General features: G+C 38.5%; 1 protein-coding gene across 1 annotated transcript; it reads right to left on the bottom strand.

Annotated features, from left to right (window-relative positions):
- Positions 1 to 3,548: 3,548 nt before the first annotated feature.
- LOC149927128 (uncharacterized) lies at positions 3,549 to 4,133 on the bottom strand. Its single transcript, XM_090157809.1, has 3 exons — positions 3,959 to 4,133; positions 3,622 to 3,902; positions 3,549 to 3,569 (listed from the first exon to the last, which is right to left on the bottom strand). The coding sequence occupies exons 1-3, from the start codon at positions 4,098 to 4,100 to the stop codon at positions 3,549 to 3,551; spliced, it is 444 nt and encodes a 147-aa protein (XP_090013935.1). The 5' UTR covers positions 4,101 to 4,133.
- Positions 4,134 to 20,415: the final 16,282 nt, after the last annotated feature.

Here is a 20,415-nt window from a genome sequence, read left to right as displayed (position 1 = left end):
GCACTGCTTTAAAAATAACATTGTCTTTCATACTTCAGGCGCTACAAGCTCTTTTGACATCGGAAAATGATTTACAAAATTACGACCTGACAGAGAGTGACTGGGAAAATATCGCGTGTTTGGTGACTATATTAAAGGTAGGTATTTCGGTACTATACATGGCGTTCCAAATGGCTCTGACCAGGTGTTATTTTTTCAAACTATTTTAGATGATAGTGTTTTGAAATTTTCAGGGTATAGGAATTTAGTTAGCGACGTTTTAAATCTTAATTTTGAGACAAATATTATTATTAACATATTTTCTGACAACGGGTACAGGGGGACCAGATAAAATTCAGGTGAAAAAAGGATGGCGTTGATTTTTAAGGTGTCTCTAGTTTCACCCCTTTCGAGTAAGCTGGCCGCCGGGAACGTCGGGTCGGGTTCGGATTATTTAAAATCCGACCCGATCAGTAACAGTCTGCATTATTTGAGCTTGTGGTCGGGTTGGGTCCAACCTAAACCGACCTGACAAATTTAGGATTGGTTTCGGATCACTTCAAACCCGACTCGACCCGACCCGACGACAAGCCTACTTTCGTGAATTAGGGAGAGCTGTAAACGTTAAGAGGTTTCGTTTATTTCACTGTTTTAGTTTCAAAAGTAAATATCTTTTGACGTAACGGTAATTATAAGTTTATTTGAATGGAGGTTATGAATACGGAAATAATTTTGTAAAAATTGTGGTCCTCCGAACATTTAGCTTTGGGGCGCCCTGTATCTTATTAAAACATACGTTTTTATAGATTAAATCAATAAAGAATATTATAGGCTGATTCTTAAACCTAAAATTAAAGGTTATGAAATTTGTTTTTCAAGCACTTCAATCTCGTAACTACGAAAATCTCTTCAGTTTCATATCCAACAATTTCATTGGTAATGCCAATATAAAATTGGCTTTTAGACAAGCTACAATTGGCAATTGATGACAACGATGGTTGTATTAAAGAAGCTTGCGTTTTAGCCCAACAAAAATTGCAAGAATACAAAGAGTTTTCGGATACGGAAGCAAATTGGATTTCTGTGGGTAAGAGTTATTCAACTGGTGACTTTCAACGATAAAGCGCGTATGTAGAATTTAAAAACCTTTGCCAGATTCAATTGATAAATTGCCGAAGCAGGTTTGGGGATCCAAATCCAAATCAAAGTGCGTCCAATTTAAAAACAAATTGATTCAAAAATATATATTTTAAATGTTTTTATTATTATTTTCAACAATGCAAATTCTCAATTTATTAGGCATTTATTTTTTAGAGAATGTCAGCTTCAACGCAAAGTATTGCAAGTAAATTTAGTCATTAATAGGACCTTATTGTTCTCTGTGGGTGTTCGAGATATTTTAACGTCGCTATTATTTTTATGATGAAATACATTTATGTTTCGGAAAGTTAAGGTTTTATAATTAAACCTTTTTGTGTCTACTATAGGCCCAGTTAGATTTTCGAAATATGATCCAATGTTAGCTCCCGATTCATTGTAGACCATTGGAAAATACTAAATAAATAATAAAAAATGAACGTGTAATTAACATCAGTTCCAAAAGTAACACAAGGTGGCACTGACACGACAATTAACTGACGTTTCGAAATCTCTTAGGATCGCTAAACCTGTTTCGGTTCTTGGGATCCATAAATGTGGACCCTTGAATTCCTAGCCACCGCTGAGGTGGGAAATGAAAATGATTTGTCAATACGCTGGATATTCAAATCTCTTTCGTGACCTTGATTACCGTTTGAGAATTTGAGATCACTATATTTGGGAATTACATATTTCATGAAGGAAATATTCACCTTCTTTCAACAAAAAAATTTAATCGGTAGAACTAGAACGTAATAAATACGAAAATGTCCGAAAAATGATTAAAGTTATAGTAATCATTGTTAAGGAATTTTTTTGATAAATATCTTTTTGTTTGTTTTTTTATGCTAATAAGTAGTAATTAATTTTTGGTTTAATATTCCGGATATTTAAGAACATACTTTAAATAAATGGGCTCTAAGACGAAGCAAGAAATGTTTTGTATTTTCGTGGATAACAGCAAGAACGTCAAGATAACAGCACTAACGTCAAGATAACAGCAAGAACTTCAAAATAACCGCAAGAACTTCAAAATAACCGCAAGAACGTCAAGATAACAGCAATAACGTCAAGAGAACAGCAATAACGTCAAGAGAACAGCAATAACGTCAAGATAACAGTAATAACGTTAACATAACAGTAAGAACGTCAAGATAACAGTAATAACCTCAAGATAACAGCAATATCTTTAAGATAACAGCAATATCTTTAAGATAACAGCAATATCTTTAAGATAACAGCAAGAACGTCAAGATAACAGCAATAACGTCCAGATAACAGCAATAACGTCAAGATAAAAGCCATAACGTCAACATAACAGTAAGAACGTCAAGATAACAGTAATAACCTCAAGATAACAGCAAGAACGTCAAGATAACAGCAATAACGTCCAGATAACAACACTAACGTCAAGATAACAGCAATAACGTCAAGATAAAAGCCAGAACGTCAAGATAACAGCAAGAACGTCAAGATAACAGCAATAACTTCAAGATAACAAAACTAACGTCAAGATAAGAGCAATAATGTCAAGATTAAAGCACTTAAGTCTAGTGGTTCCAATTTCTATCTGAAAAGGTATATCTAGTATCTGGTTCTTCTACACTTGTTGTAAACAGATAACAGAGCAGATAAAAAAACTTCGTCCCCCTTTATTTTATCTGCTCATACAAAATCTGTTAGTCTTATCTGAAAATTTTAACAGGGAAGTTTTTATTTTAAAAATACGATAATCATACCAGTTATCTGCTACAGATTTTATAATAATATTATAAGTTAATGAACATTTTTAGAGAAAGGCTCTTTTACTTAGTAAAGCGCAGGGTGCACAAACTTTATGACAGGAGCTTTAGTTTGTAGTATAGTTGCTATACCTACTCGTTGGGCCATAATTCAGAGTATGATAGAATTCCTTCTTAGGACCCCACGCGGCAAACACAACCCTCCATAAACCTTTTTTAAATTACATAAAAAAAACATGTGACAGCATGAGTTCACCCAGTGCCGCGCTAAGACAACTAGGGATCCCTAATTACTAATCATTATGGGGCTCTGGAGATTTACGTTTTCAAAAAATGTAATATTTTAAAGCCCCTCCTTTTGAGTTGCAAAAATTTGGTCCCTAAAAATCTGGGGCCCTAGGCGCGCGTCTACTACGCTTAGGCGTAAAATCGCCTATGGGCTCTTTCACCCTTGTGTATTATTTTGTAAAGTAAATTCGCCAGCGATTCAAGGTATATTTATTTTATTTAAATACTATAAAATATTCATTGTGTCCACCAATTTTTAAGGCATAATATGGCGGATATCGTTTTGGGCTTTAGGAAACGCCTTTTGGCTATAACTACGTCACTACCCATTGAAAAAATTCTTTCGGCTGGCACGGATGAACCAGGGATTGTGAGATAATCACGGGCCATCATCGCCACTTGTTAATACTCCGACTCGTGAATCTATAACAGAACCATTAAGACCACAATTTAACTTCAAAATGAAACGTCTCACCTTCCACCACTGTAAGATATCAGCATGAGGGGGTGCAACGTCAGCTCTCAAGTACTGAAAAATCTCAGCTCCTTTCTGCCACTTCATCCCTTTTTTGGGATACAGAGCTAAAATGTCCGCATCATCCGACGTTGAGGGCAGTGCATTTTTAGCAGTGTCTGGGGTTTGGTCATCTTCGTAAGTTGTTGTTAAAACGGTGACAACAGCATTTTTAACTTTCCTACAGATGCTTTTATTAAAATGATCTTTCATCCATTCCAGTTTTAGTGTCGGGTTCATAGCTAAACAAAATTAATTTAAGTGAAATCTAGTTATTTCAAGGAGTACGTCAGCATACCCATGACCACCCACAGACCAGATTGATCAGAGTACTTGAAGTATTCGGATATTTTATCCAAGGCCTTGGCGCAAACGTCTCTTATGGGGAAAACCTGGTCTTTTGAAGACATTTCTAATTTGTCCATAAGCCATTTGTACATAGTTAAAGACGCGGTGGGATATTTCGCTTGGGATATACGGTTGGTGGCGATATCAAAATCCTTAAATTGACTTAATTTAATGGCATTATTTTTTCAATTGATTCTTTAAATACATTTTAGCTTGAGGACGTTTTCTAACGAATCTATGAGGAGCCATTCTTCGTCGGAAAGTCGAAACCTTTCATAGTCATGGCGTCCAACGACTTAAAAACAAAATAAGAGACACTCAGCATTTAAAAATCGTTACTCTCGTTTATGGCTTACAGGTCGAAGCAGCTTTGCTCTCCTTATCATTGCATTAGTTAAGTTCCACCAGGTTTTAACATCCAAGATTAACTTGAGCTCAGGAAGGCCGTAGACGGCGTTAAGCTCCATAGATTTTTCCTCTTTCATATGAGATAATCGCACCGCTAACGCTATCCTTCTAATCTAAAGATTCATTGAAGGTCAATAATTACGAAATATCTATATTTGAAATGAGAGAAAGGTAAAATAGTACCTTGGCAACGGCCGCGCCAACGCTTATGCCAGTTGTCTGATTTTCTTCCCATACGCTGAGGTCATACTGAGTATCATGATTGGCTTCCACTTTCAACACTTTGAGCGTATCTTGTACGGCTATGTTCAGTACGTGATCGAAGCACCGAAAACGAGTCGCACCGGTAAACCGAAAACCTTCGTCCATGGAATTCCTCTCTAATGAAGGGCTTGCCACCACCCTCCTACGCATTGTAACCCGGCCAGCTGTTTAAAGGCATTATAAGTCGCTAGATGACTTGGTCCTAAGGTGGTGCCTTGGGTATTAGCCTAGCTGATTATTATTGTTATTATTATTAACTCCACTGTGAAAGTGTCATTATTTGAGGCATTATCCATTGATACGCCAAGTACCTATAAATTAAATATATATTTACAGTAACTTCGAAATTTCCACACAGAGCTCCAGCGTTACTATGTACCTTGTTTATATCTCGATCGCTTAGGAGTTTCAAAAACTTTTCGCAGATATGTTTCCCTGTATGGCGTCCGGAAAAGTACATAAAACCAATAAGTTAGTCATGTTGAGCCCATACATCGTCTACCCAGTGCGCAGTGACGGCAATAAAGGGAATCACATTTTAGGAAGTCCAACAGTCGTGTGTAAAAGAAAATTGACCACGAACTTGCTATATTTTGTAAAATAAAAACCGTTTACATTAATGCTACAAGAAACTAAGCCCACTTGGAAACGTATACGAACCTTGAGTTTACTGGTAACGTTTTCAAGTTCAACTTTATATTCCTTCATTATGTCATTTTTACCTCTCCGAGGGGACTATGTCCCCTAGGAGGGGTTATACAATCATCGTGTCTGTCTCTGTGTGTGTGTGTGTATGTGTCTGTCTGTGGGCTGCGAACGCGTTAACGGGGCAAAGTCCAAAACGCGTTACCGGAGCAAAGTCGAAAAACCGTTTTTGCCGTTTAAAGGTTGGCAAAACCACCGTCTGACGGTGAGCGTTAACGGAGAAATTTGCGGTGGGTGCGGTTTGGTGCGGTTGTTTTTTTTCGTTAACGCTCACCGTCGTGACGGTTTCAACTCAATTTCATTGGGAATTTTATTATTGTAATGTTTACGTGTAGTGTGGGAATGTTGAGTTTGTGTTATGGCGGTTGTGGGTGATGAGTTTGTTGTGTTTTGTCTGTATGGGTGTTTACTCTCCAACTTCTTCTTATTGACTTTTGGGACGGATTGAGTGCTGAGGGGTTACGATATACGTCTCAACGTCCAAATGGCAGGGTTTCCACCAATTGTTTACGGTATTCGTCTTAGTATCAAATTGCGATCGCATTGGGTGGGATTCGCACCCGAGCCCTCCTGCATGACGTGCGATTGTTCTACCACAGAACCACCGATAAATGTTACGGTTCAAAGAAAATTATAAGCTCAGCTTAAGCGGAAGCGTTTATTGCATATTAACAGAGTATTAAATTTCGGTTTTTAAAATAGAACGAAATTTCGTGTTCCATTTAAATTATTGCATCGAAGATATTCTAATGTAACGTCTTCTCTGTTGATTAAAAAGAATTCGCCGCCCAGGTTTCGAACCCGAGCCCTTCTATATGACAGGCGAATGTTCTACCACAGAACCACCGATATATATTACGATTTTTTGAAAATTATAAACTCAGCTTAGCGGAATAGTATATTAATGGTTTTTAAAGTCTACATTTTTTAAGTATGACATTTTAAAGGTCAAATCTTGTTTTAGCACAGTCAGCAGAGATAAGAGGGTTAAAGGGTGATCCACTTTGTTAGTTTTTTGTTATTTATTTACGGGTTTTCTAATCGTCTTAAATATAGTTGCAATACAGCGAAGGCGTTCATTAAACGTTTATTGATATTCGAGGTTGCGTTAAGTCAAGTGGCTCTTTGTGCTTTGTTGATGGTAAGGTTTTTGCTTCTTGTTAATACATTTGGTGTGGATATTGGGATATCTACGATTCCTAATACAGTCATTGGTTTCCTGAGTTTGCGAGTCAATATATGATATTGGAAATTGGACGGCATTGGTCTTTTTCATGCGGTATGTGTCACAACGTCAACTGGAAGTCTACGAGTCGTCCACTACCAGATGTCGAAAATGGCTATTCTACGGTATCTTCATCAAGGGCGAGTGTTGAAATAAAATGAGCGTTAAGGGTGTGGCTAGGGTATTTCGTAAGCGAGAAAAATACAAATACTATAACGATTAGGTAATATTTGGTCCATTTTTATTAAATTCTTAACAAAATTTCGTTAAAACACAAAAAGTAGTTCATTGTTACCTTTTAATAACGCTTAGAAAAAGGATAATTATTCAAAACTCCCGCGGAAACTATATCAAAGTAATAATATAGCGCCACCGAGTGGAGAACTATCAATAAAACCGGGTAAAAAATATAATCTCTTAAATTTTTCGAACTTTAGACAAATCTCGACGGGTCAAAAAAAAAACACAAAATAAAGGTATATAAGGCCGTTGCCGTCAATATAGAAGATATAGTCTTTCTTAGTTCTCGGCTGTCAGACGAATTACTACAGGACGGGGTCCTGGTGTCGGTCAAAAGTTATGAGGTAACTTTGCGGTTTTAATTAGTATGTTCGGTCTTCGGTCAAGAAAAGAGTTAAATTGTGTTTCGCGTTTGGAACGTGAGTGAATGGACTTAAGCGTATGAACAGTGCGTGTATAAGACTGAAAGTGTTAAAGTAATTGTGAACTAACTCAAGTCAGCTGTCAAGAAAAACTGTAAGATACAACTGATTGTTATTATTTTTGAATTGGAATAACCTAATTATACCCTTGAAATTATCAACTCAACCTGTGAGGCTAATTAAGTAGATTGGAAATAATTAGTAGCGAACAGCTCTCAGCTGTTAATTAAGACAGAGTTTATAGTTAGGTAGTTTGAATTTAGTTAAAATTACTCAGTATAATTTATGATATTTACATAAGTGTAAGTGTGTTTTGGTTTATTTTTCAATCACAATGAACTAAGACAAATCTAGTCTTAGACACTTGAGAACCAGTTCTGTACAATTACGTAGAAGGGATATATATTGTTGGGTTTTTGATGAAAGTTAAATCTAAAACATTCCATAGACTGTTCTGAATAAAAATAAACATTTATAATTTTGCATAATTCTGGTTGCCATTTTATTTTCTAATCACTCGCCTACAACATTACAGTTCTGGCGATCGCGAATCAAATAAATTTTCGATATAACGGCGACGGGAATTTATTCTCGTAAATTTATCGCGCGGCCTTAGGCAATGTTCTTTTAACAAAATTTCGATAAACTATCGTTTAAAATTATAAACCAAAAAGCGAACGGTCGTTATAATACCCTCTGTAGAATATCTCTTTCATTAAAATTTGCTTCGTATTATATTCAACTGATAAAATTGTACTGTAAAAAGGGTTTAATTCAATTGTGCATTGTTATAGTACGTCTAACTCACTGTTGTAACTACTTAACTTATAATATTCTGAATAAATTAAAATTGGTCGTTTCATCTCAATTATTTTAATTATAATTAAAATTTTATACCGGGCGGGATAGAACTGGGATAACATTTTTAGCAAATAACTCTGAATTGCGGAAATATATCTTTCTTAATTGAGTTGTAAAAATAATGGGATTAAGCGTGTAAAGTAAATCTCGCAAACTTTCGTCTTCCACAATTTTAAACGCTTGGTCTGATAGAACGACGAAACGCACCATTTTTAATCTTGGACTTCTACGCGCACCCTCACTCTTAATGCACATGAAAATTTAAATTAACGTTTAGATTATAAATTACTAATATCAGAAGTAATATTATGTAGGCCTCTAGACTATAAATATAACAAGGAACTCTAAAATCACAAACCGATGAAGTATTAAGGGCTAACAATGTACAAATAACACCGAGAACTGAAATTTATTTATTTATAACCGTTTGTCCAATTATTGTACGCCGTAATACGCCCCGAACTATATCTTTAGCAATATAGGGACATTGATATTTCGATCGAGGGGCAGGTCACTTCCTTGATTAACGACGCACCCCTCAAAAGATTAAATCCGATTAAATGGTGATTATTTTGATTAAATTCAATTTAATGGTGATTATTTTGATTAAATTCAATTTAATGGTGATTATTTTGATTAAATTCAATTTAATGGTGATTATTTTGATTAAATTCAATTTAATGGTGATTATTTTGATTAAATTCAATTTAATCGCGATTAAGTTTATTAAATCACGTTTAATCGTGATTAGATTGATTTAATCAGATTTAATCTGTTTAAAATGATTAAATCTGATTAGTCTGATTAAATCCTACTTTAGTTCTGATTAAATCGTAATAAAATGATTTAATCGTAAATAAAATGATTTAATCGTAAATAAAATGGTTAAATCGTAAATAAAATGGTTAAATCGTAAATAAAATGATTAAATCGTAATAAAATGATTAAATCTTAATAAAATGATTAAATCGTAAATAAAATTATTAAATCGTAAATAAAATGATTAAATCGTAATAAAATGATTAGATCGTGATTAGATCTCGTTTAGATCTCGATTAGATCGTGATTAGATCGTGATTAGATCGTGATTAGATCTCGTTTAGATCGTGATTAGATCGTGATTAGATCTCGTTTAGATCGTGATTAGATCTCGTTTAGATCGTGATTAGATCTCGTTTAGATCGTGATTAGATCTCGTTTAGATCGTGATTATTATTATTATTGAGTGGGGTGGCAAGCCAAACACTTCGACCTGAGGTCCATTGTGCATCCCCAAACTGGGTGACTTAAATAAGTCCTATCGCCGACATAAAGCTTAAAATCTGCCTGGCCGTGATATTAGAGACGTCATACGTCTCCAACCGATGCATACCCAAATGCTCAAACCTCTGGGCTGCATAGTAATCGCAGCTACAGAGTACATGTGAGGCAGTTTCGTCCTCAGCTAGACAAGCTCTGCAAATTGGGTCATCACTGACCCCAATGAGAGTTAAATGTCTGTTCAGATGGCAGTGGCCTGTAAGTAGGCCAATAACAATCCTAATACTAGCCCTAGAGAGCGCGAGTAATTCTATGGCTCTCTCCCTAGAAGGGCCAAGAGTAAACTCTTTGGCCTGCCTTTGACCCTCAATCTCAGACCATTGTCTGAGTTGACGATCTGACATAAACTTGGAGATCAAGCCGCGCACAAGTCCCCGGGAGATGGGGAGAGCAGGTTCTGGTCCAATGAACCCAGCCCTCGCACCCTCCTTGGCCAAGGCGTCGGCCCTTTCGTTCCCAAGATGCCCCTTATGCCCAGGTACCCAACAAAGTTGAACTTTATTGTGCAACCCAAGAGTGCAGAGGAAATCTAAGCAGCTAAAAACCAGTTTAGAAAGAATACTATAATGGCTGAGAGCTCTAAGAGCAGCCTGGCTATCTGAATAAATCTGGATAACCTTCCCATGATACCCCTGATGTAAACAGTAAGCAACACAGGAGCAAATGGCAAAAATTTCAGCCTGGAATACACTAGTGTGTATCCCTAGGCTTTCATAAAAGCCAAAATTATTAGTAAGGCAATACATCCCCGCACCAGTGCCATAGTGGGTCTTAGACCCATCAGTGAACCAGACAATCTCTCCTCTGGTACCGAGGGTCAAGTGACTCCACTCCGCACGGCTAGGGAAGTTGACCTCAAAAGGTTTACTAAAGTGGAGTTTAGTAACCATCAGATCAGAACCCATTGTTAAAATCGGCATCTGATTGGAAATATCTCGGAAGAGCTTGGTGTGGCTATGCTCCCAATTATTAGCCTTCAACCAGCCATTTTGGTTAAGCTTATAGGCACCTAAAAGGGCAGCTTCCTCAATAAAAAGGTGGAGAGGAAGCATATTCAGGAGTATTTCCAGAGAAGCGCTTGGGGCTTGTTGTGTTTTCAACTTGATATATTAAGATTATGCCAGGATGAAAATAGATTTTAATGTTATTAACATATATACAAATTAATTACCCTAAATATAAACTGGAGATACCGACATTCTGCCACTTGCTAGTCTGTGGTGAGAGCGGGCGAGCGTGCCTTTTCATTATCATATCTTGTGTCTGTAGAGACCCTATCGCCCTCTATTGACATAAATTTAAATACGATAGTTTATTTATTATACATATCATTACCTTCCCTCAAAATATTTGTTTCGCGTTAAATGTTCATAAAATGTTCTAATGATATTAATTGTCCGGATCATAACGCTTTGGTGGTCTTCGTTGACGGTCAGATCTTCTTAACTGTACTGAAGACCCAGGGTCAGGGTTTGGTGGAATCTGGACATTTCGTGGAGGAAGTCGATTTGGAGACGGTACTACTCGAGAGGGCATAACGCACATCGGAGGATGGTCGTTGCGTACTTCGATGACTTCAGTGTCTCCAGGAAAATATTCATGTGAACGTTTCTTAGTTGTGGTTATTGGCGTCGATTCAGAAATCTGTTGAGGAGCAGGTTTAGCTTCGTGTGATTCAACAGTCCTTTGTCGAACTTGGTTCCGGTGCCTTCGTATAACACCTTCTGGAGTTTGTATTAGGAACATCATGTTGCCCAAACATTTGATTATTTGGCCTTTAAGCCAACGAGGACCTTTACCAAAGTTTCTAGCCAAAACATAGTCACCAGAGTTAAAAATAGATTGACTACGTGATGGTGAGGTCTTGACCTGAGATTGATTAATTTGATCAGTCGTTTCACGACAAAGATTGCGGTTGGTAATTGGGTTGAATAAGTCAAGTTTTGAGCGAAGTCTGCGGCCTAGCATGAGTTCTGACGGAGAGAGTCCTGTTGAATTTGGAGTTCTACGATAATTGATAAGGATTCGTGCTATACGCAACGGAAGGGGATCCTTATGAAATTTCTCTAATCCGCGACCAATTATATTTAATTCTTCAGATGACTCACCGCTGATTTTCTTGAGAGATGACTTTACTATTCGAACCGATCGCTCAGCCTGCCCATTTGATTGGGGATGATAAGGTGCTGAGGTAAGGTGTATAATGCCGTTGTTATTGATAAAAGTTTTAACCTTTTCACTAGCGAAACAGGTACCATTGTCCGTAACAAGAGTTTCCATAATTCCATATCTTGCAATGTTGTCTCTTAAAGCATCTATGACAACTTCAGTTGATGTTGTGGAAGTAATGGCTATCTCGATCCATTTTGAATAGGCATCGACGATTACTAGCAGGAATTTACCTTCCACTGGACCGGCGAAGTCGGCATGTACACGCTGCCAAGGAATTTGTGGTTTGGGCCATGGAGGAAACGTCTGGGAGGGCATGATAGCATTCTGAGAACATATTTCACAGCGACGAGAGAAATCTTCAATGTTTCGATCTATACCTGGCCACCAGACCGTATTTCGCGCTGTAGATTTCATGGCAACGATACCCTGGTGGGTACTGTGTAATTCACGTAGAATGTCAATTGGACCGGTGTCGATGTTGTTTAACAAAAGGACCTGTTCTTGAGGAAGTGGAGGTTCGTGGATCTCGGTTGGCAAGGGAAGTCTGCTTAAGGCATCCGCGTTAGCATGACAAGTTCCTTTTTTGTATTTGATTGAATAATCGTATGCAGATAACATCAGCGACCCAGTGCCGTCTTTCCCATTGGGCAAATAGGGCACTGCCCTAGGGCCCCAAGATTCTGGAGGGCCCCATTTTCAACTTTTGTAAGGTGAAAAAGATGAATCTTACAAATATTGTTTTCCACATTTTTTAAATATTAGTATTGTCTATTTACATTTTACAAATTTTTAAACTATCTAAAACATGTCTTTTCGTGATATAGACGGTGTAGACCGTCGCATTTTTTTATTTGAACCAATATTTGAAGATTAGGGCGACGATGGACTTTGCATTGGAGGTTCAAAGCCTAGTTTTTCTTCTGCCTGCCCCCCTTTAAATTAGGCCAACATGTTCAGCGGTTGGCCTACCACCGGGGTATTTGTGCTCCAATAAGTTAATTTAAAGGGGGACAGGCAGAAAAAAACCTAGGCCTTTAAGAAATTGTCTGGAATTATTAGGGGCCCCGCGTATCGCTTTGCCCAGGGGCCCCCAATCACGTAAAGACGGCCCTGCAGCGACCATCTCTGTAATCGCGCTGCAGCAAGCGTTGGAGTGGGTTTGTCTTCGGAAAAGATAGTTGTCAACGGCTGGTGATCCGTAAGTAAGGTAAATTTTCTACCCAATAGATACTCCTTGAAGCGGGTTACTCCGAAAACTAAGGCCAAGGCTTCACGTTCAATTTGTGAATAGTTTCGTTCGGCTGCACTTAGGGTGCGGGATGAAAATGCAATAGGCGCTTCCTGACCATTAATTACGTGGGAAATAACGGCTCCAATACCTACAGGTGAAGCATCGCATGCGAGCTGAACTGGTTTAGTACCATCAAAATGAACTAACAAGTTAGAATTCTTCAGAGATTGTTTGGCACGGTTAAATGTTTCTTCATGGTGGTCATTCCAAATCCAAGGTTGAGATTTGGTCAATAAGCAATATAGAGGTTCTAGATGAGTCGCGTTATTTGGTAAAAATTTGGCGTAATAGTTTAACAATCCTAAAAATGATTTTAGCTCAGTTACTGATGTTGGTGAAGGAGCATCGAGAATAGCTTTTAGTTTTCCGTCCTGAGGTCGCAGTCCATTTGCATCAAGGTGGTGTCCAAGAAAATTTATTGATGACTGTAGGAATTGACATTTAATTTTATTTAATTTTAAACCGGCTTCTTCAAGTTTGGATAAAACTTCATCCAATGTCGTTAAGTGCGCTTCAATTGACGGTCCACCGAGCAAAATATCATCTTGAAAAGGTGATACATTTGGACAGCCTTGAAATAAAATTTCCATTTGACGCTGAAAAATTGCGGACGAGGAGGATATACCGTAGGGTAGTCTATTATATGTGTAGAGTCCTTTCGTTGTGTTGACTACTACTAGTGATTTAGAGTCGTCGTCTAAAAGTAACTGACTATAAGCTTCTCTGAGATCTAGTCTGGAAAATATTACACTACCAGCAAGCTTTGCGAAAATGTCTTCTGTTTTAGGAAGGGGATACTTTTCTGCATTGATAACTTTATTGGCTGTTACTTTATAGTCCCCGCATATCCTAATTTCACCATTGTTCTTCTGCACGGGAACAATTGGAGCAGCATACTCAGAATACGGTACAGGTGTAATAATATTTTCTCTTTCTAGTCGAGAAAGTTCATCTTCTACTTTTGACTTTAAAGCATATGGAATTGGACGAGCCTTAAAAAATCTAGGGTGCGCATCAGGCTTGACATACAGCTTCACTTTGACTCCTTTTAAACAGCCCGTACCGGAAGAAAATAGATGAGCATGGCTTTCCAATATCTTATCAAGTTGAGCCGTTACTTGAACGCCAATATTTGCGGTGTGTTGAATTTCGTGAGAAACTGTTTTAATTTTGGGCAATATTCCCAATGATGAAAAAAGCCAAGACCGGCCACAGAGGTTAGGACCGGGGCCTTCAAAAATTACGAGAGGGAGAATACAGGTTTTAGTGCCATATGTAACAGTGACCAATGTTTGGCCCAAAGTACGTACTGAGTGTCCAGTGAATGAAGTGAAATTATCATCGAGTGGTTGAAGATCAGAAACGTTAGAAATTATCTTTGTATAACTTGAAGAAATCATGGAATGTCCTGATCCAGTATCCAGTTCCATTGTAATAGGAGTTCCATTAATAAAGCATTTGATATATATAGGGGGCGGTGGCTGGTTAACTTTGGAACATTTGGCTACCGTCTTGGATTCATCAATGTGATAGAGGCCATATTCGTTGTCATAAAAAGTGTCTACACTATTTAAATTATCACTTGGTTCTGAATTGGAAGGATCTGGGAACACTGCAGCACCTTGAGTACTCTCGGTGTAGGAACTATTTGAATGGTGTGGTTGGCAACCATGTTGATATGCATTGATATGGTGAGAATTTCCTTTATTAGAATTGGATCGTTGAAAATTTCCACGTTGAAATTGTCCACCTCTATTTGGATATTGATTTTGTCTACCTCTATTTGCATATTGATTGCGTGGAAACTGTGATTGGTGTTGGTGTCTGATACCACGGCACGCCTTGTTAATGTGACCAATTTTTGAACAGTTATAGCAAACGGAAGATTTGAAAGGACAATTCCACTCCTCGTGAGTCGTTTCAGTGCATCTAATACAAGGTTTAAATTGCCTATGGTTTTGATACTGACTACTACTCGGTTGATTTCTAGTCTGATTGTTAAATTGATTTTGAAAATTTGTGAACCTCTATTTCCAGTATTAGATCTTCGAGACTTATGAGTTACTGACATTTTGTTTATTGGAAGAGATTCCTGAGGGCTCTTCAAGTTATTGGTGTCGCGAGCTGCGGACTCCAAAGATTGTGCTAAGGCAACTGTTCTTGTTAAATTCAAGTCTTCTTCAAATAATCGTTTTTGCATATTATCGTCATTGATACCACAAATAAATCTGTCTTTAATCATTTCTTCTAATGAAGCTCCAAAATCGCAATGTTCAGTCATTTTTCTCAGTTCAGCTAAATATTGTGATACAGTCTCACTTGATTTTCTATCGCGCTTATAAAAATTTGATCTCTCCACAATTTTCCTTGGTGATGGACTAAAATGACTTGCTAGTGCTTGGATTAACTCTGCGTAAGATTTTGCATTGGGTTTATCGGGTGCGACTAAATTACGCAGCAAAGCATACATTTCCTTTCCAATAACTGAAACTAATTTAGCTCTCTTCGTGATTTGTACTTCAGCATTGATATCCGGATCCAAATTATCTTTGATTTTACATGCGATGAAATGTTGTTCTAGGCGCTCATGATATAATGTCCACTGCTCAGTTTTAGGATCAAATTCGTCAAAATGGGTTTGTTGTGCCATGGCTATGCTATAAATACTTTTCTTGATCTATATTACTATTTCAATGAAATGTCGGTGCTTGTTTTCTTAGTTTAATTTTTTTTATGAATCTCAACAGTCTTCAGGGATTTAAATATTTGTATTTCGAAAGGCTTACGTTTGTCTCCAGTGGCACATGTTATGTTTGACATTTTAGGCTTAGCTTGTTTCTTGATATTTTCTTTCTTATATACTTTTATATTCTCTGGCATCCTATCTCTGTCGCCAAATGTTGGGTTTTCAACTTGATATATTAAGATTATGCCAGGATGAAAATAGATTTTAATGTTATTAACATATATACAAATTAATTACCCTAAATATAAACTGGAGATACCGACATTCTGCCACTTGCTAGTCTGTGGTGAGAGCGGGCGAGCGTGCCTTTTCATTATCATATCTTGTGTCTGTAGAGACCCTATCGCCCTCTATTGACATAAATTTAAATACGATAGTTTATTTATTATACATATCAGGGCTGTTCTCATGGCTCCGGTAATGCCGACACAATCCAGCCTTTGCAGAGTGCGCAGATCAAACTGCACAGTCCTTACAGTAACCCTTGGCCACCAGACCACAGCTGCATAAGACAGGATAGGTCTGATGATCATGGTGTACAGCCAGTACACAGCCCTGGGGCTTAAGCCCCAGGTCTTGCTAACTGCACTTCTAGTTCTCCAAAATAACATTTTGCCCCTCTTGACTATGTAGTCAAGGTGTGGTTTCCATGTTAGTTTGCTATCCAGGATGACCCCGAGGTACTTCACCTCGGTGCTCTCCACTAGGTCCCTTCCAAATAAGGAAATACCCTCAAACATGCCTTTTATCCTTCTACGAGTAAAAGGAACCAAGACAGTTTTCCTAGGATTAACCATGAGGTTGACCTCCCTGCACCAGCTCTCAACTGATGCTAGGGCCTTCCTCATTACGTCCTTCACTGTTACCGGGAATTTCCCAGTAATGATGATAGCAATATCATCGGCGTAACCGAAACAGCGGCATCCTCCCCTGTTCAACCTCCGAACGAGTTCATCCACCACCAGGCACCACAGAAGGGGAGAAAGAACGCCCCCCTGTGGCCAACCATGACTGGTGGAGACCATAAGGGAGTCACCCAGCAAGGAGGATGTCACTTTCCGGTCAGTTAACATAGATTTGATCCAAAGGCACAATGTGTCATTGATACCAAACCTTTTCGCAGCCTTAAGTATAACTGCGCTGGAGACCTTATCAAAGGCTCTCTCAATATCAAGAAAAACTGCTAACGCAATTTCCTTGTGCTCAATTGCTTTTTCCAGGCAGCTGCTGATACCATGCAGGGCAGTCTCAGTAGACCTGCCCTTCTGGTAGGCATGCTGCGCAGCCGACAGAGGAGAGTTGCAAAGAACCTCCTCTCTAATATAGTTGTCCACCATTTTCTCCAGAAAAGAGGTAAGACTAATTGGCCTAAATGCCTTAGCTTCCAGGTAATCAGATTTACCAGGCTTAGGTATGAAGATTGCTTGAGAAAGCTTCCAGGTGCTAGGTAAATGCCCTAGAGCAATACAAGCCCTGTAGATTCTCAGCAGCATAGGGCATAGAATATCAACGCCCTCCTGTAGGAGGATAGGAAAAATCCCATCCGGTCCCGGGGACTTATAGGGTTTAAATGATTTTACAGCCCAAATAAGTCTGGAATGCGTGACGACCTTATTCGCCACTGCCCAATCTTCCCTTTTGGTTCGATTGATCCTCAAAGGGCGAGTGTCAGTGTTACCATTGCTAGTGCGCTTAGAGTCCGGAAAGTGTACATCTTACATATGTGTCAGAGTGTCCTTACCGGACGTGGGAAAACTACCATCTTTCAACTTAATGGTGTCAAGATGCTTAGTATTATCGTGTGCCAAAATTTTCATTAATTTGGCCGTACTGGGAACATCCGCTATGTTCTCACAGAAGTCTCTCCATGAAGCCTTCTTGGCATCGCGGATAGACTTGTTCAACAGCCAAATCAAAATCCAATACCGATGACAGCCGTGGCTTATCACCCTTAAGGAAGAAGCTTAAGTCTTCCCTGTAACCGGACCAATCTGTGCCCCTAGGGTTACGAATAGCGGTACAAGCCCATACAGGTTTGACCAGAATATTAAAGCAAATGTGTCTGTGATCCGACAAAGACGGTTCGTTAGACACATGCCAGTTCTTGATTTTATCTGCGACATTTACTGTACACAGTGTGAGATCAATGACCTCACTTCTGTTAGAAGTAACAAAAGTTGGTACATGTTCTTATTCAAAATGTGAAGTCTGGTAGTAGCCAGATATTCCATTAAGTCGTTACCACGCTGGTTGCAGTCTGAGCTGCCCCAGATTTCGTGGTGCGCATTAGCATCGCAACCGATGACCAACCTCCTCCCCGAACTCTCACAGTAGTTGACCAATCTGGCCACCCCCTGTGAGGAGGGGAGCATCGTCGTATGGTAGGTATGCCGATGCCATAGTAACCTCCCCACCATCCGTGATGACCTTTACCGTGGCAATATCCCTTGAGGTGTGCATTGAGAGCGGAAGGGCCCTTGCGTGTCAGTGCACAAGCCCTGGGTGTAGCAGAGTTATAATCATAGAATATATTACCTGCATTTTGGAGACCAAGTATCTTTCCATTGGCAGTCCATGGCTCCTGTATGAGAGCGACGTCGAAGCTCTCCTTTGCGAACTGCAGTGGCTGCCTTGCAGTGGTGCAAATTAATTTGCAGCACCTTTACACTCATCTTGGTTAAGGTGAGCTCGGTTGCTGGCCTTAGATGTCTATTCAGACACAGTGGTGGTTGTGGAAACACCAACACACCCACCGATCCGACTTACATCCCTAGCCTGCCCCCCTGTTGTAGATCGTGATTAGATCTCGTTTAGATCGTGATTAGATCTCGTTTAGATCGTGATTAGATCTCGTTTAGATCGTGATTAGATCTCGTTTAGATCGTGATTAGATCTCGTTTAGATCGTGATTAGATCTCGTTTAGATCGTGATTAGATCTCGTTTAGATCGTGATTAGATCTCGTTTAGATCGTGATTAGATCTCGTTTAGATCGTGATTAGATCTCGTTTAGATCGTGATTAGATCTCGTTTAGATCGTGATTAGATCTCGTTTAGATCGTGATTAGATCTCGTTTAGATCGTGATTAGATCTCGTTTAGATCGTGATTAGATCTCGTTTAGATCGTGATTAGATCTCGTTTAGATCGTGATTAGATCTCGTTTAGATCGTGATTAGATCTCGTTTAGATCGTGATTAGATCTCGTTTAGATCGTGATTAGATCTCGTTTAGATCGTGATTAGATCTCGTTTAGATCGTGATTAGATCTCGTTTAGATCGTGATTAGATCTCGTTTAGATCGTGATTAGATCTCGTTTAGATCGTGATTAGATCTCGTTTAGATCGTGATAAGATCGTGATTAGATCTCGTTTAAATCGTAACAAATATCAAAGACGTGAGATGCCTTCCGCTTGGTTGTATAGCTACAGTCTAGCGTACTGATATTTGGCCAGTCTAGCTTAGGTAAATTAAAATCCCCGAATAAAAAGATATTTGAAATGTTGGCACAGTGAGATGTCCAGTGTAGGCTAAATTCCTCATATATTATATCGCTTAAACTTGGTGATAGATATATATTCCCAATTAATACGGAAGAAACAGAGGTAATCTTGACCTCCACAAATACGCATTCAGGAACTCTCTCATGATCAGTACGCCTTATAACCGTAAAGTTGTTTTTCACTGCTATAAGAACACCGCCGCCAAGAATATTGGGATCAGCAGAGTTGTTTCTGTCCGATCGGAAAATTTGAAAATTGTTAGGGAAGTAAAGTATTCAGATCAAAATTTTCGCTGCTGCCCTCTTCTGTCTCCGGTGGCATCTACAAACCAATTCATCCAAATCTTCAACGTTGGAGGAACAAACTTCAAGTCTCTTATTGACACTGGAGCTTCGGTTAACATCATGAACTACACCACTTATCAAGGACTCAAATATCGGCCGGCTCTCACACCATCCGGAATCCGGGTTTATCCGTTCGCATCTACGGAACCACTTCCCCTAATTGGAAAATTTAATTCCGAACTAACTTATCAAACACAGTCGTCTCAAGCCACGTTTCACGTGCTACACCCAGAAAAGTCTGCCTACAACATTATTGGCGCCTCTAGCCTTCAAAGTCTAAATATACTTTCACACATCTCAAATATCTCAGCCTGCTCTTTACCAGTACAAAATTTTCAATATATATTTTCACTCTATTTTTATCAATTTTCATTATTAGATTATCATTGTCATTATGCTAAATTTCGAACTTGAAACTGATTTTTCTTAAATAGGGGTTTTCAGACTTGCTTGACTCTTGATCTAAGGTAGTCTTAAACTAAAGTAATTTATTCTATTTTATATTGGTACCATAATTTATATTGTTGTACTATAATATTTTAGCCTTTGTACAATAATTCGGTCAGAAAAATCTGGCAACGCTGGATGCAGCCCTGTTGCGAAGGTTCGAAAGGTTAAAAAATATAGGGAAGTTATATAAAATACGCGGGGAAATTATATAAGATATTTGAAGTTTGAAGAGACAAAAAGTTCACATTTAAAAATAATGAAACGTAGTTAGCCGAATTCGACTACCAAAGTATCAAATGAAAGGTGGCGATGAGACGCAGTCGATTGTTTAATAATATTTTTTATTAAATAATCAAGAACTGGTGTAGGGTAAACGAAAACACTCGACGGTGCTCGTTTAATTAACAGAATAGTTAATTGACACTAGCGCCCGAATCACTAGGTTTAAAAAATTAAA

Source organism: Leiobunum rupestre, chromosome 9 (assembly GCF_980474605.1).
Source record: "Leiobunum rupestre chromosome 9, qqLeiRupe1.1.hap1, whole genome shotgun sequence".
Taxonomy (NCBI): Eukaryota; Metazoa; Arthropoda; class Arachnida; order Opiliones; family Sclerosomatidae; genus Leiobunum; species Leiobunum rupestre.
This window is presented reverse-complemented; position numbering and strand designations above follow the sequence as displayed.